This window comes from Equus quagga, chromosome 8 (assembly GCF_021613505.1).
Source record: "Equus quagga isolate Etosha38 chromosome 8, UCLA_HA_Equagga_1.0, whole genome shotgun sequence".
In the NCBI taxonomy this organism is placed as follows: domain Eukaryota; kingdom Metazoa; phylum Chordata; class Mammalia; order Perissodactyla; family Equidae; genus Equus; species Equus quagga.
Genome location: NC_060274.1, coordinates 62,989,639 through 63,015,839, shown reverse-complemented (window position 1 = coordinate 63,015,839; position 26,201 = coordinate 62,989,639). Strand labels below are relative to the sequence as shown.

The following is a 26,201-nucleotide window of genomic DNA, read 5'->3' as shown; positions in this document are numbered from 1 at the left end:
AATAAAGTTGGCTAAAGTTTGTAATAGATTTCCTATCTTACATTCAATTTTTTTTTTTTTCTTAAAGATTGGCACCTGGGCTAACAACTGAATTATATTCAATTTTTTAATCAACCAATATTTCCCTCAAATTTAAAGAACTTTTATCCCTCTTTTCGCTTTCAGGAAACATTTTTATGCATGTCTTAAGAGTTTAAAATTTTTGGATGCTGGGTTATTCTGGATAACAGGAATTTAAAACTGGATTATGGAAGACTGCCTAATTAAGAATAGCAGCCAATCTTTTTTCTCTCCTCTCACTGCTTAATTTTGCAAACTTTCTTCATACAATTAGGAGGTAATATTATTGAGGACTGAGGTCTCTTATCACTTACCATAATAATTTAACTTTTTCAAATTTTAGTAAAAGGTTAACAATCCCTCTTTAACTAAAATAGGGATTGTGGAACAGATTATCCCCACCCTTGTTATTCCTCTCAGCTTCACATTCAACTTGGAAATAACCAGAAGAGTTTCTGACAACTTGAATTGCTAAAATACCTAAGGCATTTCATATTGTACAAGGTATTAAATAATAAACATTCAATAAACTCCTGGAAGGAGCTGATCTAATGTCAACTTTCTCCTAAAAGAATTTCATTACCAAGTATAAATTAGATAGTATGAATTTAAATACATTCTATCAATTCCAAAGAATATTTGTTTTTAATGAGTCTAATATTATGAAACAGACAAGAATTTTTTCCCTATATTTCCCAATCATAATAATTATACTTTGTAAGAAATAAAAAATTAGAGATAAATATTTTCTTTGCCTTTAGAATGTATTCTCTTTGTTATATTTTGCAGCCATTGTGTCTGCTAAGGCTCTTTGGAGGATATTTTTATTTATTTATTTTTTACTTGTCATATTTATTGGTCTGTTCCTTAAGTTGAAGAAAGGAAAGAAAACACCTCAAATCTATTCTAACTTTGCAAACCTTATTTCAAAATTTATTCTCATAAAGCAGTAATTTTGCTTCTTGAAATAGGAGATAATAAAAACTCATGCCTCAAAATATATATAAAATGCTATTTTTTCATTACTCATCCCTTACCTTGTAAGACCCAATACACATCACTAGTCTTTGCCAGTTTTTCTAACAGTGGTGCTATGGAGGTAATGTTCATCTTATACTGGGAAAGGGCTTCATTGCTGCCATTGTGAATCTTGATGGACCACTAAGAGGAAGGAAAAATTACGCATTAATTCAGTATTTATCACAAAAAAATTACAGCATATAATTTACTCTATCATAACAAAGGTTATTATTTTAAGATAAGCCCCATTTTTATTCGATTTAGAATAAAATATTGTCCAATTATTTCATGAAATAGATGAAGGCAGTTAGAAAAAGCTGATATAAAATTAGGCTTTCAATATATAACATTCAAGAAGAAAGTAATTGTAGATATAAAATAATATTGACGTTTAACACCAAATTTCCTAAGTACATCCAGAACTTTTTATTAAAATTCATCAATCTCATTAATTATAAAAGAAATAGGAATTAAAATATAAGTACAATCAAGAATTCTATTTAACATCAGTTAACATTTTCTTCGCATGTTCTTAAGTATGAAACAAAAATCACTATGTGAGAATACAGATAATAACTTACTGTGGCAGCTCCTGCTACAATTACATGGGGCTTTGCAACAGAATCCTAAAGAAAGAAAAATCTTTATAATAGTGTTATATCCAGTTCAGGGAATTAATATAAGTAACATCACTTAATTTTTTTCTTAAATTTAACTTCTTCTGCCTTCTAAATGTGTTCTAATTTTCTAGAGTTCCTTATTGGACAAGATGGACAACCAATGCCTAAAACCTTCATAGTTACATGGTTATATAGGCTGGCTTGTATGGTTAATTCTCTGGTGATATTTAAAAAAAACAAAAACCAAAAAATACAGCTGAAATCTAATATGGCCTAGTATTATTCTGAATTCTGAGTAAATTGCTTAGAGTAAAGCTCTTGTATATTATGTCAGCCAACTAAAAAGTATTCTTGAAAGCCTACAGGGTACTCAGATAAGTGTTAAATAAAATACAAGGTCAGTGCTCTAAAGAAACATAATCTTTTGGGAAAGCTAAATCCAGTTATGCATTTAACAAAATAAACTGACAATTATTATAGACCACAATGTGGAAAAACAAGGAGAAATTTGGTAGAAATCCACACCAACTGCAAACTGCACATCAATAATACTACCAATTATATAAAACTTAGTCATTTACTAAGTACTTTCTCTTAAATTAGCTCATTTTAATATAGACTCCTGTCGCCTGTGAGATGGGCAGGACAACACTATCCGTATCTTATGAAGTAAGGATACAGACTTTACATGTTTATAGGGTACTGCTGAGGCCTGGCAGGGACAGAGCCAGAACTTAAGTCTTCTGACTCCTGAGTTCCATGCACTTTCCACAACACAGATGACCTGATATTACAATCATGTGCAAGGGATACTATTAAAAATTAAAAAATTAGAAAATCTGACTCATGTACATATATATAACACGACAGTTACTGTTTCATTATAAAGGTTATACATGCTCAGTGTAGAAAACTATGAAAGCAGAGAATAACAACAAAATCAACCTATTTCCCTTCAGAGATACTCCCATTTCCAGTCTAGCGTGCTTCATTTTACATTGCTATTTGAGTGAAACTTTTTCTTCATCCCTAGGTGGCTCCCTTTCTCATTCTTCACAGTGCTTATCCCAAATCTTATTTTCCCTTACACAGGTCCCTCTTGTCCTCCTCCTCCTCACTTTCAGGATAAAGTCTAATTCTCAAACTTCATAGAGAAATAGACTTCACCTGGCTTGTGTGCTCTTGCCTTTCTTCTTCCAGTCTTATAACTTTATCCATATACTCCGCCTATTTTCCTCTGACAAGAGAGTAAAGAAAGCATGTCGCTATTCTTCGTAATGGCTAATCCTTTACTCTGTGTCTATACCCCCTCCCTTTTTACTTCTGGGACTATATTCATGAATTATCTCCTCTAACTCTCGTATGAGCAGTTTCGTCCTCCTTCTCTACCCTTCTTCCTTCCTCAATCTACAAAGTGTTAAATCATCTTTATCCTCAAAAGATGCTCCTTCAACTCTGTCTCACTCTCAAATTCTTCCCCCTCACACCCTTAACCAACAGATTACATGGACGAGCATTCTGCCCTCACTATGCCAATTTCTTTCTCTCTCATTTATGTTTCAACTTCTCATGTTTTGATTTTGGCCTTCACCATCCCTTAAAACTGCCCTCAGAGTCCACTAATGAACTGGATTGCCAACTCCTGTAGCTTCATTCTACCCTGTCTGGTTCCTAAAGTGACCTACTTGACTATCCACTTTTTAAATCTCTTTCCTCTCCTGTGTATTATGTTAGTTATTCTTCTCCTGTTTTTCTTCCCACCCCTTTTACTGCCTCTTCTCAGAATCTTTTTGATAGTTCCATTCCTAAGCTCTCTTCTTTAAATCCAACTCTCTGCCTATTCAATTTCTTCCATTCAAGTAACTTCAAATGTCACCTCACTCCATAGCAAGACTCCTCAGACTTCTTAATGACCACCATTCACATAGAGATGTAAATCTAAATCACTCATTTCTTCACAATTTAGCCTAATTTCCTACTACTACCCCACTATATTGTATTCTCCTGTTTAAAACTTTCAGCGGTTCTCCACTACCCTCAAAATAAAATCAATCCAACATTCTTATTTTGGGGAGATAGACTCTGAAGTATTTAGAAGTAATCAAAAAATGGATAAAGTAAATCTATACCCTATCAAATAGAGCTTAGGATATTATTCATAGTCTAGTATCTGCTTACTTCATCTCTTAGGTCTCTTCCAAAATGAAGAGTATAAAATTAACAACCAAACCAAACATAAATAGAGGAGCACTTTGAATTCTAGCTCTACCCACATTAAAACTGCCGGTGATACCTTGAATAGGCTATACTCTATCTTCAGCATCCTTGCATATGCTATTTCCTTTGCATGGAATAACCTCCTTTCTCACTCCAGACCCACCTTTAAGATCATTTTATCTGAAAACTAGTTTTAAAAACTTTAAAAATTAGATTTAGTGCCTATCCTCTGTAATCCTATTTACCCTATACTTTCCCCATTTTGGCACTTGTCACATTGCTTCCTTAATTACCTATATCTGCCACTCATCTAGTAGCTCTTTGAGGAAAGGAACTCTATTATGTTAACCAGGGTACCAACAGTTTTTAGCCTAGTGCTGAGAAAACGGCAGGTGATTTATAAATATCTGTTGACTAACAGTAGAGTCGTCTAAATTCAACTTTGTTTTTATGCCTGTAGACTTCTATTAGGCTACTTCAGTTAATTAGTATATCTTTCTAACCCACAGTTCTTTTGGAAATATTATCTCCTCGGTAAAGTGGGTTTTTCTTTTTTTTTTTTTTGGTGAGGAAGATCGGCCCTGAGCTAACATCTGTTGCCAATCCTCCTTTTTTTGCTTGAGGAAGGCTGTCGCTGAGCCAACATCGGTGCCAATCTTCCGCTATTTTGTATATGGGATGCCACCACAGCATGGCTTGATGAGCAGTGTGTAGGTCTCCGCCTGGGATCCAAACCTGCGAACCCCAGGCTGCCAAAGTACAGTGTGCGAACTTAACCACTACACCATCGGACCAGCCCCGGGTAAACTTTTTTAGATCATCACCTATACTCTAACCAACCCCAACCCTAAGGACCTCCATTCATAGTGCTTTTATAGTCCTTGGTGTTCAATACTGTTGTTACTCTTCATCTTACCACATCATTATTCATCAAAAAGTCACTATCTACTAGACTGTAAATTTCGAGGGCTGAGACTGGGTCTAATTCCCAGCCACACTCCTGATACCCAGCAGAAAGCTAAAAATAGTACATAAAAAATAAAAACATAGATCTTTGTATTCTCAGGATCTAGCAGCTTGCTATGGAATTAGTCAAACATAAATACATAAATATATGCATACATACATATTCTTTGAATGAATGAAACCAATAAACTAATCAATCTTAGATAATTACATGGCCATCTACCTGAAAAAGTTGAATATTTCTTTTGACCAATAATCATAAGGAGTCTGACATTAGAATCTAAAGCTCCAAAAACTAGTTTTAGCTAATTACAAGAATTGAAAATCTGGTTAAGGGGGCCGGCCCTGTGGCCAAGTGGTTAAGTTTGTGTGCTCCACTTCAACGGCCCAAGGTTTTGCCAATTCGGATCCTGGGCTGGACGTGGTACTGCCTGTCAGGCCATGCTGAGGCGGCATCCCACATGCCACAACTAGAAGGACCCACAACTAAAAATATACAACTATGTACCAGGGGGCTTTGGGGAGAAAAAGGAAAATTAAAATCTTTAAAAAAAAAAAAAAGAAAATCTGGATAATCAACATATCTCCAGGTTAGTAATTAATAAGGGTTTTCTGTAATCTTGCAAGACTTATAAATTATATTGCAATGATGTTTGTTTAACTGAATTTCTACTACTTTAATGGATATACTTTTGGGACCAGCACAAATATGAAACATGTTTAAATCATTTGAAATATACATATAACATTATTCTACACTTCTGGACATTTAAAAACTTATCAATAGAAACAAAATACAATTAATTGTGCAAGATCCCAATTTATCACAAAGTTGAATTCTAGAACTCTGCATGTTTGGTTTTTGAAAACTTAAAAACACTTTCTCAAAGAAACAAAGCTAGAAATGTTAACTAAGTTCTCACCAGATCCCACAAAAGCCTATTTGGTGTATGATGTGGTTGCAGTACTAAACATTTACTGTGAAAAGAAGCAAAGAAAAACACCATTGCAGCACAAGTAATTAAGCAAAACAAGGTCAACAAAATTGAATATTGTTTTATCCATCCAAAATGCAAATACTTCTGGGAAAGAATACAGGTTTAATTAAAGGACAGACAAGGAGGCTATATGTGGGCTACTGTGACTACTGGAGGTTCTAAACTGGACTTGTGAGAACTTAGGGCTTTTCTGAGGTTAATAGTCTACTTGCCCTTATATCTAATTTATCTCCAAACATTATGAACCAAAACATACTAGGCCGGACTTTTGGTCACAAATGTAATGACAAAAGGGAAGAAAACAGGCTATTAAGGAAAAGCTTCCTGAAGTATCTGGGCATGAGTTTGAAGGATAAAGTGGAAATATGCTCAAGAGGATGTGTATTATGCTAGAGAGATTACCTGGGTTTGAATGAACTGAGCTACAGCAGTAACAGAAAATTTTAAGTCTGGAAAGTATGGTATAAGCATCCCATATGGTATAAGCCTTAGGGTTAGAATGGCGATAGCAGAGATGCTAGATCAAAATGTCTCTTCTCAGTAAAATGATAGAGTCAATACAGCACAGCTTAATTGCTATCAAGAAGGTTGGTATGAAGTACAGGAGAGTGGGACAGTGAGCAAGGGGGAGAAAAACAATGGATGCTCATGAGCTTTAAAAATTTGGCTGCTCAAAACCCAAAAGGCTGTATTTTCAAATACAGACCTCAGTCCACACTTTGATACATTGTTTCATAGAACCATTAACTTCTGGATGCCACAGAAAATCCTAAAAGAGAAATTAAGAAAAGAAAAAGTCAAAGAAACAGATATACCCACCATTCAAAATAAACATTAGCATATCTCTTAGAGAGTACAGAAAAGAAAAACACCACCTTGTCTACATCTTCATCTCTCAGCTCAACTTGGCAAGAATCTCACAATAGTGCTCCTTGTATCCACCTTTGCCTCCCTCTAAACTACTTTCCACATTTTAGCCAGAGTAATCTTTTAAAAATTTACATCTGATCTTGCTACATCCCTGCTTAAATATTCAAGGCCTTCCAACTCCCCTCAGAATAAATTCCAAAGTCCTTAAAATTGCTAAGAAGATGCAGGATCTGGCCTCTGCCTACACATTCTGCCTCTTCTCCTGACACTTTCCCCCTTGCTCTAAGTACTCTGCTGGTTCTCATTCAGCTCCTAGAATGCATTATATGCTCCTTTTTCTCCTGGACTTTGCATATACTGTCTCTTCTTCCTACAGTGCTGGTACATTCTTCCACTGAGCCTGACAAGCTCCTACTTATGAGGCCTCAGTTAAAACATCACTTCCTCAAGGATGTGGTTCCTTTAGTTCCTTGCTCTATACATTCCTAATGCCCCACTTTTTCCTTTTTGCCATCCTTATCCCACATTCAACTGAATGTAGAAAACTATAATGACTTGCAAGCTCTGTTAGGTCTAGGACATTTTTGTTTTGATCCCCACCATATTCATAGGAGAAGTCGCTGTCACTGGAAATTCAGAAAATTCACATATGTTCTTTCATGGACACATACTAGTTTCAAATTAATGTACAAGACTATTTTTCCCTTGATAAAAATCTGAAACCAAGTTTTCTATTTTATTACACAAAACAGTGAAGAGAAACATTCACTCAATTATTTTACTATTCTGATCTATTCTCCATACACTCAAGTATATTTAATATGTATAAAGGATTGGCTGATCTGCAAATAAATTAACGAATGAATATAGTTTCAACATTATAACATTTAGCTTACTATTACATGGACTTACTACTTTAACTGACGCAATCTTGTCTTCAAAAGGAATGTTTTCATGCTGCCATAAAAAAAGAGAGACAACAGAGAAATATTAACGTAAAGATTAATTTTATGTAAATAACTTTCCCTTTAGCTGTTTTAATTCATTTACACACCATATCTCAATTATCTATATTCAACCCGAAAGGAAAAAGACCTGCTAGAATACCAAGAAGTAAGTGATACTAGTTAAATTGTTCATATGTGATTTTCAACATCTAAGATATAATTCAAAGATAAAACGTTAACTACAAACAAGTAGACATGTGAACATACTTATATAAATTATCTTTTTGCCAAGCTTGCATCAATTCCAATTTAGTCCTAGTATTATTATCTATAGCAGGTATGGATTGCTTCCCTACATTTGCTGAGTCCCTTCCAGTTAGACAGGACCACATGGATAAGTCTGGCCAATGTAATGTGGCTAGATATGATGCGGGTAGCTCGCAGGCTGAATTTCCCAGGGTATTTCTCTCGTCTCTGGCTTAACCTGATGCAGAGACCGAGAGACTGAACGTTCCAAATGGTACAACTGCAAGATGGCAAAAATTCCAACAGCAGGAATCCCTGAATGACCACGTGGAGCAAAGCCTCTTGCCAACCCACCTAGGAGATGCAGGGCTAAGTGAGAAAAGAACTTCTGTTTTGTTAAGATTGTAGGGTGGTTTGTTGCTACAGCAACATCTAGCCCATTCTCATCAATATACTAGTATAGGTCCTGTCTGAACGGAGTGGACATATATGACTCCGGGCAATTGTAGGTTTCACTTTGAAGACTATAGTAGATAAATAGTCCAGCTGTAGAAAAAAATCAAAATTTAGAGACAACTTCTTGTAACCAAGTGTTCCATGTAAAGAATAGAAATCCTTTCAGAGTTAAAAATCCAGAGTGGGGAAAAAAAATCCAAGGTGGAATGGGGGATAGAGGGGGTCAGTAAGAAACTAATTCTCTTCCTAAAACCTAGGTTGAAATGTTTTCCTTAATTTAATCAGACAGACAGTTTTTATTTTTATATCTCTGTGAAATAAAGCTTGCTTTATAAACAGGCTAACTTTTAAAATTCTTGTTAGTCCTGCTCAAGCGTCATTTCCTGAAAGGACTCTTGGGACCATTAATTCACTGGAACTTGAAGGTATGTTATATGAAAAGAGCTTCCTTGGTCAAATAAGTCTGGGAAATACTGGGTCAGGGAAAATCACACAGGTATTTTCCTCCTCCTATGCCATCCTAACCTTGCTAAAATTCTTCCTCAGAGAAATAATGTGTCATGAACTTTCTTTTTTCTTCTTCTGCATAACTCAGTTAATTCAATTCAATCTCTTTCTTCTTTTTCCTTTATTATTTTAATGTAACATTTGATATATACAAGAGCATATGTCACATATATGTAAGTCATAAAGTATAGTAAAAATAAATAAGCATTCATGAATCCATGGCACAAATCAGAGCACTGCCAACACACTGAATGACTTTTGTGGACCTCACCCTCTCTTAATTCCTTGCTTCACCCAAAGGAAACTACCGTCTTAAATTTTGTCTATATTTTGCTTTCTTTTTCACTATATAGTTTTGTCATACGTATATGCATGCTTAGATGATATATTATTTAGTGTTGTTGGCTTTCCCTCCAACTTTTAATTTTGAAAAATTTCAAACTTACAACAAAGTTGACAAAATTATAATAAACACCGAAACACCCTTTCCCAATTGTTAACATTTTCTACACTAGCTTCATGTCTCTCTTTGCACACACATACAGTTTTTCTTTTTTGCTGAACCACATGAAAGTACATTGCAGACATCCTAGTATTTCATCCTTAAAAACTTAGGCATGTATCAACAGTTTATGAGATATAGTCTCTCTCATACATCTTTCGGACTTCGTATTTTTTGCTGTTGTTAAATTTAATTTCTGCGACTAAACTAGGTATGTATAAAATGGTATCTTGCTATGGTCTTAATGTGCCTTTCCCTCATTACGAATGAGGTTAAACATCTTTCAGATTTACACTGGGATTTATGCTTCCTCTTCTGTGAAATGCCTGGTCATGCCTTTCCTGTTTTCCATTGGTTTGTCTTTCTTATTAATTTGTGATTCCTTATCTCTCTTGGATGTAAGAGAGGTATCTTCTCTGGTTTATAGCTTGTCTTTTTTCTTTAAGGTATTTATTTTATTTTATTTTTTTAAAGATTGGCATCTGAGCTAACATCTGTTGCCAATCTTTCTCTTTTTCTTTTCTTCTCCCCACAGGCCCCCAGTACATAACATAGTTGTATATTCTAGTTGTAGGTCCTTCTGGCTGTGCTACGTGGGACCCTACCTCAGCATGGCCTGATGAGTGGTGCTGTGTCCGTGCCCAGGATCTGAATGGGCAAAAGCCTGGCCCACCGAAGCCGAATGCACGAACTTAACCACTCGGCCACAAGGCTGGCTCCTTTAAAGTATCTTTTAATGAACAAATACTCAATCTTAAGGTATGTGAATTTATCCATCTTTTATTTTACAGTTAGCACTTATTGTTTCCCAAGTAAGAAATTTTTCCCCACTTGAAGTAATGAAGATATTCTCCTACTTTTTTTTCCCTAAAGGTTTCAAAGGTTTGGCTTCACATTTAAGTCTAAATTCATCTAGAAATGATTTTACTTGATGGTGTAAGGCAGGAGCCCAATTTCACATTTTTCCGTATATATAACCAATTGCCTCACCATGATTAATTGGATAGACCCTCCTTTCCCCAGAGATCTTCAATGGCATATCTGTTACTTACTAAGTCTTTGTATACGCATGTGTCTATTTTAGAGCTTTATATTCTGTTCCATTGGTTTGTCCAGCTCTACTAATACCATGCTGTCTTAATTACTACAGAGGTAAAGTAAGTTTTGATATCAGAGAACAAGCCCTTTCCACCTTGGTCTTCAAATCTTTCATGGTTATGCTTTGTCCACTACTCTTCCATACAAAATTTAGAAATCACTTGGTAAAGTTCCACAACAAATCCTGTTAGGATTTTATTTGAATTATGTTGAACCTATAGATCAATTTGAGAATAACTGACATCTTTACAATATCGTGTCTTCCCATTCCAGAATATAGTACAAATCTTCCACTTAATTATATCATTTTAAATCGTCTTTGAATAAAATTTTATGATTTTTCTGCATACAGCTGTTCCACATTTGCTAGGTTTATTCCTATGTACTACAGGCATACCTCAGAGATACTGTAGGTTTGGTTCCAGACCACTGCAATCAAGCGAATATGGTAATAAAGCGAGTGACGTGAATTTTTTGGTTTCCCAGTGCATATAAAAATTATGTTTACACTATAGTCGATTAAGTATGCAACAGCACTATGTCTAAAAACCAACACACATACCTTAATTAAAAAATATTTTATTGCTAAAAAATGCTAACTACCAGCAGAGCCTTCAGCGAGTTGTAATCTTTTTGCTGGTGAAAGTCTTGCAAAAAATGCAATATCTGCGAAGCGCAATAATGAGAAGCGCAATAAAACAAGGTATGCCTGTATATGATTTTTGTTACTATTGCACACAGTATATTTTAAATGTTCTTGAACTCTATATTCCTGGCATGTCGATATGCAATTAATTTTTAACAGCTTTATTGAGTAACTACGATTAATTTTTGTATGTTCATCTTATGGTTAGCTATCTTGTTAAAATTTTTATTATATCTAGTAAATTTTCTATAGACTCTTTGGGGTTTTCTACGTAGATAACTGTATCATATGAAATCTTGAGTTTCTCTCTGTCCAATCCTTACATCTTTAAATTATCTTTCTTTGGCTAAGAACCTCTAATACAAAGTTGAATAGAAGCAGCAAAAATGGATATCCTCATCTTCCTGAGGTTAATGGAAATGTGTCTAACATTTCACCATTAAGACCACTTACTGTAAATTTCTAGAATTTTTAACAGATTAAGTTAGAATATAAAGAAACTTACCTAATAGAGAAAGAATGATACCAATTCTCTGATATTGTTAGGACTTGCTTAATGGCCCAATATGTGGTCAAAAAAAGGTTCCATGGGTGCTTTGAAGAAATATATTCTCTGATTTTTCAGTGTATTCTTTAAGTATTGAGCTATAAGTTTGTAAAATCAGCATATTAATAATCTATATGTAGTCTATAAGAGTAAACTCTATGTTTACTAATTTTATTTGCTTCTTCTATCATTAGTTGTATAAGCAGTGTGCAATTCTCCCACTATGAATGAGAATTTGTCAACTTCTCACTGTAATCATATTAATTTTTGCTTTATATATTTTAAAGGCTAGTTTAGTAAATGCCTACAAGTTTAAAATCTTCTTAGTGATCTGAACCTTTTATCATTAAAAAAATCTGTAGCCCTAATAATGTTTTTTGCCTTAAAATCTATTTAGTCTTATATTAATATGACTTATCTTTCTTTAATAAGTATTTGTCTGGTAAATCTTTTCTCATTTTTAATTAAAACTGTCCCATATCCTTTTGTTTTAGGTATGTCTTTTTAAGCAGCAGAAAGTTCTTTTCAAAACCAAACTGAAAATGTGTTTAGCTGACAAACTTAGACTACTTGCACTTATTTTGATTATAAACATTTCTATCATTTTACTTTTTTTTTGTTTTGAGGAAGATTAGCCCTGAGCTAACATCTGTTGCTAATCCTCCTCTTTTTTTGCTGAGGAAGACTGGCCCTGACCTAACATCCATGCCCATCTTCCTCTACTTTATACGTGGGATGCCTGCCACAGCATGGCTTGCCAAGCAGTGCCATGTCTGCACCCAGGATCCAAACTGGTGAACCCCGGGCTACCAAAGCAGAACGTGTGAACTTAACCGCTGTGCCACTGGGCTGGCCCCTCATTTTACTTTTTGATTTCTAGATCCCTTATATATACATAGATTTTTTTCGTATACATATTATATAAACACTGATTTTTACATGTCTATATAAATGTTTTTATATACACACACACATATGTATGTACATGTGTGTAGGGGTATGTATGTGTTTGCATGTGTATGTATATATGTGTGTCTGTATAAAACATATATTTGACATTAGATGAGTTTGGTTTTAATTATTTTCTTCTTCTGGTTTGGAATTTACACATCTTAATTCTATCCTTTTGCTTTTTGCCCTTGAAGTTTTACTATGTATCTCTGACTTAAGGTCTAAAGTAAGATAATACCTCAAGGAGTAAAAAGGACAATCAAATACTTTGTGATCATCTTCCTCTGACTATATGCTATTACTGGCCAGTTCTTTAGTAGTGTCTTTTTATAAAATGCAAAAAGACATTATTATTTTATACAGATACTGTTTAGATGTACACACATCTTTACTATTTTCTTTAACCATAGCTTGCTATATTTCAGATCATTTTTTTCTGAATTATTTCTCTCCTTCCTGAAGTTTGTCCTGTAGAAACTCCTTTAGTATAAATCTATGTGGCAGTAAACCTATAGTTTGTGTTTACCTGAAAATGTCCCATATTTCAAGAAGACAGAAATCTGTATTCTAGGTATCCAAATCTAGGGTGAAACTTACTTTCTCTCAGAGCTTTAAAGGTATTACTCTACTTCCAATACTAAGTCCTCTGGTTTCCAATATTACTATTGAGAAATACGCTTGCCTAAAGCTTAGTTTTCTGCATATAGGACATTGCAGCTATTAGCATCTGTCTTTGGGGCAACCCAAATCTCTACTGTGTGCCTACTGTTATTGTTCTCATTTCTGGTTTTGCTTCATAGTTTGTTCCTTTTTTGGGGAGTGTCTCCCATTTCCTGAAAGTCTAGAAATACATCAACAAGTATATTTTTAATCTAGGATCTAGCTGGTTTGAGGTAGAAGGGGCCCCCAGAGTATCTAGCTTGCCCTTTGGCTGGAAGCAACAGAAACAGGTTTCTTTACTGTAAGACTTCTCAAGTTTTTAATATCCTAGCCTAAATTAAAACCATCTAAGAGGGGATATGATCTCCAGCTCTGCCAAACTTATTTGACCAGAGCTTTGCACAGAACTAGTCATCCACAAAACATAATTTGAAAAAAGCCTGGCTCTAAAGCTTCTTTTAAAAAAATTTGCCTCAATACAGAAAAGAAACAAATTCAGACAATGAATTATCTTTGATACTCCTATTCCACCTAAATAAACCCATAACAAGACTAAAAAAAAAACCCCAAAACCATTAATCAGTTTTTAAAATATTCCAGGCCATGTCAGGCACAAGACATGTATTTAAAAAATAATGATGATTATGCATAATCTCTTTCCTCAAGGTGTTGAGAGACAAGAGAAATAAGTAAAATAGAATTTAGCAAATGCTCCACTAGCAATGTGAACTAAACAGTTTCTCAATAACTGTCTCTTTAAGACCGTGACAGAAGCTGGCCCAGTGGCGCAGTGGTTAATTTCACATATTCCCACTTCAGCGGCCCAGGGTTCACCAGTTCGGATCCTGGGTGTGGACACGCAACTGCTTGGCAAGCCATGCTGGGGTAGGCATCCCACATATAAAGTAGAGGAAGATAGGCATGGATGTTAGCTCAGGGCCAGTCTTCCTCAGCAAAAAGAGGATTGGCAGCAGATGTTAGCTCAGGGCTAACCGGCCTCAAAAAAAAAAAAAACTGTGACAAAGCATCTTTGTTCCTTTTTAAAATGTCTATAAATGTAAATGCATCCTTTTTCTTAATTGTGGGATAACAGGGCACCTCTAGAAAATAAAAGTTGGAAATTTAGCTGTTATAATTAGGGCTCAAAAACAATGTACCATATTGTACCTACTTTTGATTGTAGACTAAACCATTGTAGTTTTTTTCAACTAACCGCTGCCAATTCCATTATTCCAATTTTCAGAAAGTCACACTATTCTAAGGCTAAATATTAAAACTATTTCTCTGAAATCAGAAATCTCTCTACTTTTTAAAAATTTACTAAAGTTTTTTACTTTAAACTGTGATGATCTCATGTCATCAAATAGTTCCAACTCTTCTGTATAATTTTGTGTAGATAAATACAAATGGAAAATACATTTATACATATCAAGTAAAAGGAAAAGTTGACTTTGTCTTTTTCTATTATTCGTCTTTAAAATCTATACTAGCCTTTCCCAGTGGACAAAATCTCTAATAGCCTATGGACTCATCTCACAAACAATAATTCCTAAGAATTCAGTATCCAGTACCATTATCACTATGTGACTAGCTACTTAGCAGTGAAGTCCCTAATTTTTCAACTCCTTTTCACAGGGCAAGTTGATGTGTACAGGCAGATTTTCATCACAAATTCATGTGCTATTTCCCCTACAATTCTGAACTTTCTTGTACTTTACTATTCTCTCCTTGTCATTCCCCACTACTTGTCATGCAGCTGAAGACAGATTAGAACCTTGGATCACTTAAAAATGTATAAACACAAGGATATGATGAGACAATTCATAAAAAAAAAACTAACAAATTAATTAAGAGACTTATAGAGAGATGTTCATTATTGTTAGTTTCCAAAGATATATTTTTAAAATGAGAAATTTTCTAATAAAAAGAGCAGAAATTTGTTGCATTGTCGTTTTCATTATCCAGCATGATTGCCCAGTGCCAGCAAGGCTGCAAAAAAATTATGCTCTACGCACATTGCTAATTACAGTGTAAATTGAAACAGTTTAGCAATATAATCAATAATTTTTGAAGTGTTTATATTCTAACTTAATATTTGCATTGTAGAGATTCCATCGGAAGGAAATAATTTTACAAAGCAAAGTTTTCACACAAGATGTAATTGGAAATGTCCTTTTTAAATTGCAAAATAAAAAAATTAGAAAACTACAAAAAGTTAAGAAAAAGAAGGATTATATAAAATTACATTATATCCACTCAATAATACAGTGCCATTAGGAAAACACTTAACGTTGATTATATAATAATACAGTGAATTATGGTAAGTGGTGGGGAAAGAAGACATAAAATTGTACATGCTAAAAGATTACAAGTATGTTTAAAAAAAGAGACTGAAAAAAATGATGATAAAATATTAAAAGGAGGATAAGGGATATTTTCTCTTTGTTTTCTTTCTAAGGAATTTTTAAAAAGTTTTCCATGGAAAGAATTTATTAGCTCTGAAAACTAAAAGTTTAAGTTAATAAAAAGCTTACCAATACCTTACCCACCACTTCTTTTTCGTATGTTCCTCATAATGGCAAACCATCCCTTTTTTCCCTTGGCCTTTTCCAAAATCAAAGTAAAACTTTCAGTTCCTTTTGTGAATGAGAAGAGGCAGATTCCCCCTATGACTTTTCAGTTGGTTAACTTCTAAAACAATACCCTAATGAAGAGAATAAACAAATTTTACCTTATTTCCTTCTTCTTTGAATTGTGGATTAATTATTTTTACAAAAGAATAAAACAATTGACGAATTCTGGAATCTCCAATAAATGCAATATGTTTATCTACAAGGCAGTTCTTTGCTTCACTGAAATCAACAAAGAAACGTTAATTAAAATAAATAAAATTGGCATATTGGTATTTCAAAGCACAGAGAAAGTAGTACAGGATTGTTATACGTAGTTATGTTGCTTTAGAAAGAGATGGTCAGGCTTGTTTAACCTACCAGTCTGTGTATAATCAACTAACTCTCAATAATAACAGCCCTCATTTATTAAGTGTTAAAGATGTAATCTAACCATATTTAAGTGCTTTATGTCCATTATCTCAGAATAACCCCATGAGGCAGCTATCCAAGTTCCAAAGCAAAATCCCTTCACTCCCGGGCCGAGTTCTCTCACCTGACATAACGCAGCTTGGCCAAAGCTCCTTCCCTAATGCTTTTTTTTGGACTCACTCCAACCCCTACCCTCCGTCAGCAGTTCTCTACCATCATACAGAGAAGAAGTACCGCATAGTACATTCTTTGCTTCACCAACTCCTTTTCTCTAGATATTAAGACCCATCCTAGAAAACAAACAACAAAATGAAGAAAGCTTACCTGATTTTGTATTTATGCATCATACAACTGTGAGGTTGCCAAACTTTCTCTCCAAGAAATCTGCCACTTGAGAGAAGGTATTCACATGAATCATTGCCTGTAACAAACACAACAGTGTTGCAAACAATACTTTAAATGCTTTATATGTTGGCTGTCTGACCTCATGTAAACTCTTTGAGATAAGAGAGTACAAAATTTTCCATGTTTCACTATACCTTCTAGGTACATATTACTCATCCATGAGAAGCATAGTAAATATCAATGTATTAATATTTAAGAGGGTAAGAGCCACTAATGACAGATACTTCATCTTAGGGAGACTGCTAACTCCTAAATGCTACATTCACTGCTTTGGCAGTTCCTTCTGCTTCAGGTTTTCTTTCTAGGGACATCATCTCAATCTCAAACTAGCCTTTACATCTGTTTATCACTTCCACTTCTAGTTGGAAAAGAAAAGTTTAAGGGATAAAGAAGAAGACTTTGGAAACGACTTCCTAATCAAGTATTTTAATACATAGTGTATTATCATATCTGGAAACCTAGTAAATATTGAAATATTTTATAAACCTACTCCCTGATTTTCACAATTTCCCTGTGAGAAAGTATGCTATCCTTATTCTGTAAATGCGCCAACAGAGAAAAAGGCTTATTCAAGAACCTCTTTATGGGGCCGGCCCCATAGCCAGGCGGTTAAGTTCGTGTGCTCCACTTGGGCGACCTGAGGTTTCGCCAGTTCGAATCCTGGGCACAGACGTGGCACTGCTTATCAGGCCATGCCGAGGTGGCATCCCACATGCCACAACTAGAAGGACCCACAACTAAAAATACACAACTATGTACCGGGGGGCTTCGGGGAGAAAAAGGGAAAAAAAAAGAACCTCTTTAAAAATTTAATAAAATTTCATCCTTTTATAATCTTACAAAAATAAACTTAAAACTATGCTATCCACAAGGTGGCTGAAGATACACATGATCAGTATCAGTAACAAATGCAGATTTCACGGTTATTCAGCCTCTCTCTTGATATCTCTTGCCTTCTTTTAGGATAACCAACCAACTCTTCTCAGTTTGGTTGGGACTGTCATAGTTTTAGAGAAAGTTCCACATCTGGGAAACCCCTTGGTCTGTGTAAACTGGGACAGGTGGTCACCCTGTGTCCTTTTGCCATTTTACTGTACATTCACTTTAATGACTGAAGGAGCTAAAAAGGGGTTGGAGGCGTTAAAAAAGTTCCAACATGTCAAATGGATGAAGGAAAAATAGAATGTTTATAGATTAATCATGAGGTTATAATAAAATGTATGTATTATTTAATCTAATCTCTAGTTCTTTGTTAACAGTCAACACCAAGCTCTATTTATTTTACAAATAGTTAAGGTCAGGATAGGGAGTCTGCTAAGAGGGATACTACAGAACAAAAATGGTACTGAACCATTCAGGGTCGGGATAGGGAATACCCAAAAATATTTAAAGTAGAAGAACACATCTCTTCTCAATCCAGTTATCCATGTATCTGGCCAACATACAGATAAAAGGTGATACAAATGCAAGAAAGGGATGCATAAACAATGAAACTGTTGGTACTTCAGTGTCATAAATTACAAAATAAAAGAGGAAGGAAAAGTGAAAATACTGCATTATTGTATTGGTGGTGTAGGGAAGGAAGACATATCCTCTACCCTTTGGGTCCTTCTGGCTGGGCTACTAATTAAATTCACATGAGACAGAATAACAGGAGAAAATCACACAAAGCTTTATAACATGTATACACGGGAGACACTCAGGAAAACTGAGCTACTCGCCAAAATAGCAGAGGCTCTCATCTTACATGCCATCTTCAGCTAAAGACAAAGGAGGATGTTGGGGGTAGTGGTTTGGGATTTCAAAGGAGAGGAAGGCAATTCACATGGAAATGGAAAAGCAGATGTTTGGTAAATAGAACTTTGATAAGAGTGGACTTAGCGGGGCCAGCCCCATGGCTAAGTGGTTAAGTTCATGTGCCCCACTTCGGTGGCCCAGGGTTTCGCCAGTTTGGATCCTCAGCGCGGACCTAGCACCACTCGTCAGGCCATGCTGAGGCAGTGTCCCACATAGGAGAACCAGAAGGACCTACAACTAGAATACACAACTATATACTGGCAGGCTTTGGGGAGAAGAAAAAAGAAGGAAAAAAAAAAAAGAAGACTGTCAACAGATGTTAGCTCAGGTGCCAATCTTAGCAAGGATCCTCCCAGTCTACCGGATACCCAGAGTTAACTATGCTGATGGCCTGCCCTGGAGACAGGCCTTTATCTTCAATTTCTTTTAGGGAGTTAGGGGAAGGTCAAAGTTTCTTTCAAAATCTTTTGTTCTTAAAAATAATCAAGCCAAAGAGACACATTTTGAGGTGGCCAATTCTGATCCCCCACAGCGGAAAACTAGATAAGGAAAGCAGAATATCAATTATTAATTTTTTGCAATTATATATGTAGCCTGTGCAGGGTTTTTGTATTTCAAAGATTTTTAAATAACATCTCTGTAAGGAAACTATAAATAATCAGTTCTTAATTCTTCCAATTATTAAAAACTAATTCTAGTCCTAAAAAACAAAATTAAGCTACATAAATAACCAAGGAAGAGTACAGAAAGGCCTATAGGAACACACAATTAAGTTATTTTCCTAAAAACAGCACTCCTGCTACATTCTTTTATAGTGGCTATAGAGCAAAATCCTATTAAAAATCTAGTAAATGTTTAAAATTAGAATGATAATTCCATACTTATTGCATTTCTACCTCTTTAAATACATCTATTAAACAAAGTAAAAAGTTAGTAACATCTATTTTCTTAAAATAAGAAGTTGGAAATAACTAGGTATCAATTCTATAAAGTTTTTTTCCCTTTTCTTTCTTCTTTCTCTCTTCCTCTTTTTTTTTGTTGTTATTTTATTTTGGTTTTTTAATAGAAGTCTAAACAGAAACATACCTTGATCAATCTTCAGTGTGTAGGATTATGTAATTTGTTAACCGTCTGTAAGCGTTATCAACACCATTTTGTGGAGATAGAAGTACCATACTAACATCTTAAAATAACCAGTGTTTCCTATACCAGAAAATGTCTCTAAAAATGCAAAGTTTTTCTTTCTCTCCTCAATACTACTATTCACACATAGTTCAGCTAGTGGAAAACAATAGCTCTAATGTGATGAACCCATATTAGAAAAACCCCATAGCAAAACAGATTTGAAACTGTGACCAACCAAAAGACACTATAAACACAGTATTTTAGAGACTGTTGATCTTTCCAGGGAAGAAATTCTTAATTTGCTAATGAATGCTAGTTGATGATGACTCTTTTTAATCTATTTTATGATGTGAAGCTTTTTTTATAATCCTTGAATCTGAAATTAATAGTCTCTGTATCATATCAGTGAAGGCCCAGTCAGAAGACAGAAACTATCCCAGCTATCTTAATGGAGAGAATCTAATGCAAAGAATTATTAGAAAAGTAATAGAACTGCTAACTGGACAACTGAAAATACAAGAAGGGACTGGCTTTTTTATATTTGTCAGAAAAATAATAAAGATAGTAGTAATAATAAATACTATTACAATCTGATTAAAAATAAATTACCTTGATCTAGAAAAGAAAACTCCACAAAATTCCATAGTCTAAAACAAGTTCTCTTTTCTTGGGAAGAAAATATTTTTTGGGTCAAATCACTAAATGTAAATCTAGATGTTAAAATAAGTCAATGTGCCACATTTTTAATATGTATACTAACTATACGTAAATATCTGCTGGCATATATTTTCCTTTCAAAATTTACCCAAAAAAACTGCAAACAAAAGAAAACAAAGCCTCAGTCATTATTTTCAATTGCCTAGTATAATTTTGATAGCTACCTTAATACAACCAGCATGAGACAAAAGTTGTCAAATGCTCAGATAAATCAAGCTAGAAACACAAGTTTAAAAAAAAAAAAGCAACTAAAGAGAGAGAATTATCTACTTCAGCTATCTCCAATACTAAGATTATCTAGATGAATGGCTGTCTTCCTCTTCACCCTGTTATCTTAAGCATAAGCATTCTGGTTTGTCAATCTAAAGTCTCAGGTTTTTATGTGTGATTTTTCTATAACAGAAAGATACTAGAAGTAAACAAAATAAGCCAAAAGAGAGGTTAAAAAAAAGTGAAAAACAAAATGTAACAACTAAAGAAAACATCTGAGGTGCTAAATAAACTGTAGCTTCCATTTTCCTTTGGATAGCATACCTCTGGCGCACTGCACCTTTAGACTGAATCATCCTCCCAAAGCTGTGTGTGTTTTACTACCAAGCATGAAAACACCACAACATAGCGTTTACAATATGACCTGTGGAATATTTTGTCTGCCTAAAATTCAGCAAGTTATACTCTAATCTGTTCCGAAAAATCACGACTTAAATTTTCTGTCGACAGCTAGGAGTGCCTCATTAAAGTGGTGTCATATAGATCAGGATCTTTCTGAGCAGTCAAAGAAAGCAAAGGCTAAGAGACCTAGAGCTGCTTCTTTGCTTTAATTTCTGAGGCTTCAAAGTCACTTTTCTCCAAAACAGGTAATAATATTTAACATTTGCATTAAATATGCTAGTGATAGAAAGGAATTAGATTTCAACAAATTTAAGGCATTTGAAGTAAGTTAACTTTACCAATTAAAAATTAAAATGTATCCAGATTGGCACTACCCTAAAGGTTATAGATACTGATCTCTTGTCACAGAAATGATATTTTTGATCTGTAATCACAATATTAATGGACACTTTATGATTCAGTAATGTTTGAGATTGATAAAATTTAGAAAAAATACAGTTAAAAGAATAATTTTTAAAATGTCATTCTACTATATTATGTGAAAATAATATTAACAATGCAAAAAGACTCCACCTTACTTTCTAAAGTTGAGATCAGAACATGATATTAGAACATGAAACTCAACTAAAACTGAAAGAACCAAATGCAAGGAGCAAAACGGAAGGAACTAAGGACTCTGAAAAGCTATTTATCCAATAATTCTTCATTGAGTTCTTCCGGTGTGTTAAACTCTGATGATTCAAGGACGAATAAAATACCCTTGGAAGCTCACAGTTTGTGTGGGGGAGACAGATACAAATTATTATAATACAACATGATAAGTATGTACTAATTGCTGTAGAAACACTGAATTCCTAATTCCTACTTCTTTGGTGGTGACATTTGAACCAGGCCTTGAAGGAAAAATCTGTACTTTCAAGTACAGAAAGGTCATTGCTGGCAGAGAAAATCAGATATCTGTGAGATATGGAAGAAGGCAAAGCATATTTAGACTGTGAGACTGAAATTTAGGAAGAAGAAGGAAAAAACAAATAAAGGTAATAAAAAGTAAGGTGGTCAGATTTTGAAGTTTTTCACATCCAACTTTTAGAAAATCACCACTGTACTGGAAAAAGAATAGGAAAACTCTTGGCTGGTATTGTGAGGCTGAATTAGTGTTCCTAAGTGGTTTAGCCCATGTCCCTCTGGAAGATGCTTTCTCACTTCATCTTCTATACATCACTGCTCTCTAAGAAGCCGTGAGAAAGGCAGGCTATCATGTAATGGCATGAGGCAGACTAACTGGGTCCTAGCTCAGTCCGAAACTAACTGTGTACCCTTAGGCAACTTAACCTCTCATGCCTCATCTTTAAAACGGAAATAATAACGTGATTCACTGAATCAAAGACAACTGATTCTAAGGCACATTACTATTTTATGGAACAGTTGGAAAAAATGTTACCAAAGAAATGCAAGCGAAGTTTTGAAAGCTCATCCTGATTATAGAGATGTTAAAAATGGGAAGGCAGAGAGGATGAAACATAACTGTATCTACCTCACAGAATGGCCATACAGACAAAATGAGCTAAAACATGTAACAGCACCTGGCATATAATAAGTGCTCAATGTTAGCATGTAGTGTTTGCCAAGTTTTACTTTCTGTAGTGTGTAATTCTTTCTTTTACTTTCTGTAGTTTGTAAAGCAAGAGCTCCTCAACACGTGTATTCAAACTGCATTCACTCTACCTTGCCTGAGGCATACTCATATCCACACACTGGAGATACTAATATACAGCCTAAAGCTCCACATGTAATATAAGAACCTTGAGTATTCTAAAGATTTTTGATACTGTGATTCAAGCATACGGTTATGTTTGTGTGAAGGGCACTGCATCTGACTCTTTGACACTGCCAAAGCATGAGGATGGCTAAGAAGTTCCTGGTAAGATCATTATTTTTCCCAAACAGTCTCTGGCTCAAGTTCTCAACATTCCGTCTGGGCAAGTACACCCACCAGGTGTACTACTTCACACTCAAGGCACTGAAGCACCTACTGAAGCTGATGACTAGCTTCTGGAGGAGGCTTTATAAACCACCCCAGATTGCTACACTGACTCATAAGGTTCCATCTGACATTCTATTTTCCCTGCTGATGACAGATCTTGAAAGGATGAAATATACAATCTAAATGTAATAATTAGTATCCAAATTTATCAGAAGATAAAAGCACAATTTAAAAAAGGGAGGGGGAACTGGATGTTTACCTTTAGGACTACAGCACTGCAGTTATAAAATTTATCTCCACTACCATCACAAATAGAAAACTGAGTTAGATTACTGTCCTCTTATACCAAACTAGCATAAAATGATTAACAGTAGCTAGAAAATCCTCTTCAAAATTACCACGAATTAACGCATCAACATTGCTAGTTTTATTTTGCTTATGAAAGTGTTGGACTTCTGTTTATTGAATTAAAATGAACCAAAGCCCTGTCAGGTCATAGGGCTGTGATCCATAGGAGGCTGGAGGAGAAAGGCCAAAGGGTATAGAGAATTTATCTTTTTAATTCGATTTAGTGTATTTATATAAAGAGCTATTCATCCAGTATGGTAGTAGAATACAAGATTTTTAATTCTCAAGCACTGGAGAAAACAAAGCAGCAAAACTGACCAACATGTCCTACACTTTGAAAGGTTTCTGAGATGAGAAGAGAGCTCAGATTTCAGTACCCTGTTTACTGGTTATTTTGCCAAAGGGGTGCGAAGTTAAATGGCAACAGTGTTAAATGCGCACCTGTCCATTACACATTACATCTTGACCAATTAATCTAACAGTCACCAAGAGCTGTCCCGACAATGGCTTCGATAATACTACGGGCCAAAAATAAAAGATCATTCATTATTAATTTCCCTCAGCCTGTCAGCCCCTTAGTGGCATTTTTACAGAGAAATTTTTTTAAAAAAGAAATCAATCAAGAAGGACAAGCAAACATCACTTGATTACTGAAAGATAATGCATTCCGAAATAAGGAGGTCATAGTTCCTTTCCCCCATTACTCCAGCTTCAAAACCCACAGCGGAAGCCTCCTTTCAGACGGCTCCCACCTTGCTTTCATTGCCCACCTCAACTCCCGTCAGCCCTTAACTTCTTTTCGCCTCTCTGCCCCAATGACTTTACTCTGAAAAAGCCTGCACCCAGAACCCTTTAAACGTTTCGGAATTACAAAGGCTGGGTGACACCTCCTCCATTTGGCCAAGGGCATCTTTTGCCAGCTGCCGCCCCAGCGGCAGAGGCACACGGGGCGGCCCCTGTGGCTGTCCAACAACAGCTCGGCCCTGCTGTTCCGGGACGGGGGCCGGACTAAACAAAGGCTACAGAGCCGGAGCCCAGGGCGCAGAGTCCGCTACCCTACTCGTGGAGCTGGTGCGCCCCGGCCGAGCGGCCTTGGCCTTCATGCGCCGAGGGCTGGTCCCCAAGGGCCGCCCGTCCGACCTCCAGCCCGCGAGCCCCGGGCCGGCGCGTCTCCCCGGACCGGCTCGTGCAGGAGCCTCTCGGGCCAGGCCCGGGTTGGCGCGCCGACCCCCGCGCAGGCGGCTCGGGGGCCTCGGACCACAGGCCCTCGGCCAGTGGCGGCCCGCCCTGGGGTCTGCTCAGTCGGCCAGTGGCGCCTGGCCCGCCGCCGGGGACATCTGGGGGCACGTGGGGCCCCCGCCTCCCCAAAGGGCCGGGCGCGCGGGCGGCCGCGTGAGCGTGGGCGGGTGTCGGGCGAGGGGGCGGCCTCCAGGCGCCGCGTCGCCGCCTCCTCGCGGCCGGCTGGGGCAGGGGGAGGGTCCGCTCACCTCGGTAGCGGCGGGAGGCGAGGTGGCACGCCGCGAGCAGCAGCACGGCCACCAGCGCCAGCAGCTTGGCGCTCCTCACGCTGAAGTAGTGGTTGATCTCCCGCTTGCCCAGGTTGTAGGCCAGAGCCGCCATCTTGGTTCCTCCATGACAACAGTGCGCGGCGGAGCGGGGAAGGGGCGCCGCACAGGGGCAGCACTGGGGCTGCCGCCGCCGCAGCCAGGCCAGGAGCCGCCGCCAGGCCCCGCGGCCGCCACCCGCGCCGCCCGCCGGGGCGCCTGTCCCCGCCGCCGCCGCCGCCGCCGCGGCGTCCCTGGCCTCCACCTGCCCCTCCTCGACCGCGGCCGTCTCGGCGGCCTCCCCCCAGCCCCGCCGCCGCTGCTCCCCCGTGCCCGTTGCCCCGGCGCCCTGGACGCCTGTCTCCTCCCCTTCCTCCTCCTCCCCTTTAGCCTCCTGCCTTAAGAGCGGCTGCTCTGGCGAGGGGGCTCCGGATGCCCAGGGCGCCGGGGTCACGGGCCCCATGCTGCCCTGTGGGGTCACCAGGTCACGGGCGCCGTCGGGCGGCGGCGGCGGCAGAGACATGGGCCTGTGCGGATATGGGACCAGGGCTCCAACCTGGCCCGAATGCGAGCCCTGGGCTTTCACTTGGCTTACTGACCCAGGTTGGGACAATAAAACTACAGTTCCGGAACAAAAGTACACATCCGTCCGCTCCCCTCTTCCCCGACACACCCTTTGCTAAATTTTCTACTTCCGGAACCTGCCCAGCTGGTACGCGAAGACCAACCCCAAGGTCCCCGGGGATTATTGTTAGGCTTTCTGGTGGGTCTGGCAGTCTTTAGCACCCAACCCACCAGTAAGATCAGTCTTAACTCACTTCCTTGGCCCATTTCTCTTGAAACTTAAGTTCTCAGTTGGCTCAGTTCCAGCGGCCCAAGATACAGAATGAGCCTAGCTTAGTGTAGACGTTGGTGAGAAAAGAACCTCATTCTTCATTTGTATTTACACAAGGGTTGGCTTGCACCAACCATAACGTGTGCTCATGACGATCATTCCTGCTCCTAAAGTTGGTTAATGTTTTGTGGTTGTCAATAAAGCGAGCAATCCTTCACTTTTGATAAGCGCTTGTTATTTCTCGCCCTCTTTTTTTTTTTCTGTCTCTCCTGTGCTGCGTTCCAGATGGGAATGGTTATTTACATTGCTTCCCTTTCTGCTGGCCGTGTTTAGAGTGAGTCGTTGGTTATTTGGGGTGTTTTCAAGTATTCTTTACAACTTTCCCATTTAGCCATTCCTGAACCTGTGTTTATAGGCCCGTCTTAAAATTATAGAATGTTACATGTGAAGGGTCTATAGAGATCTTGTCACCCCAATTCGTT

The 26,201-nt window shown here is 37.2% G+C and overlaps 1 protein-coding gene across 1 annotated transcript in view; it reads right to left on the bottom strand.

Moving 5' to 3' along the window:
• Nucleotides 1–25,533, bottom strand: part of CASD1 (CAS1 domain containing 1) — a 46,510-nt gene extending 20,977 nt beyond the window's left edge. The window contains exons 1-7 of the mRNA XM_046670222.1: nucleotides 24,828–25,533; nucleotides 16,677–16,773; nucleotides 16,043–16,163; nucleotides 7,664–7,708; nucleotides 6,588–6,650; nucleotides 1,662–1,706; nucleotides 1,098–1,221 (exon numbers count right to left, since the gene is read on the bottom strand). Coding sequence (XP_046526178.1) covers nucleotides 1,098–1,221; nucleotides 1,662–1,706; nucleotides 6,588–6,650; nucleotides 7,664–7,708; nucleotides 16,043–16,163; nucleotides 16,677–16,773; nucleotides 24,828–25,407 — 1,075 coding nt within the window. The 5' untranslated portion in view covers nucleotides 25,408–25,533. The remainder of the gene's footprint in view (nucleotides 1–1,097; nucleotides 1,222–1,661; nucleotides 1,707–6,587; nucleotides 6,651–7,663; nucleotides 7,709–16,042; nucleotides 16,164–16,676; nucleotides 16,774–24,827) is intronic.
• Between the last annotated feature and the right edge of the window lie 668 nt (nucleotides 25,534–26,201).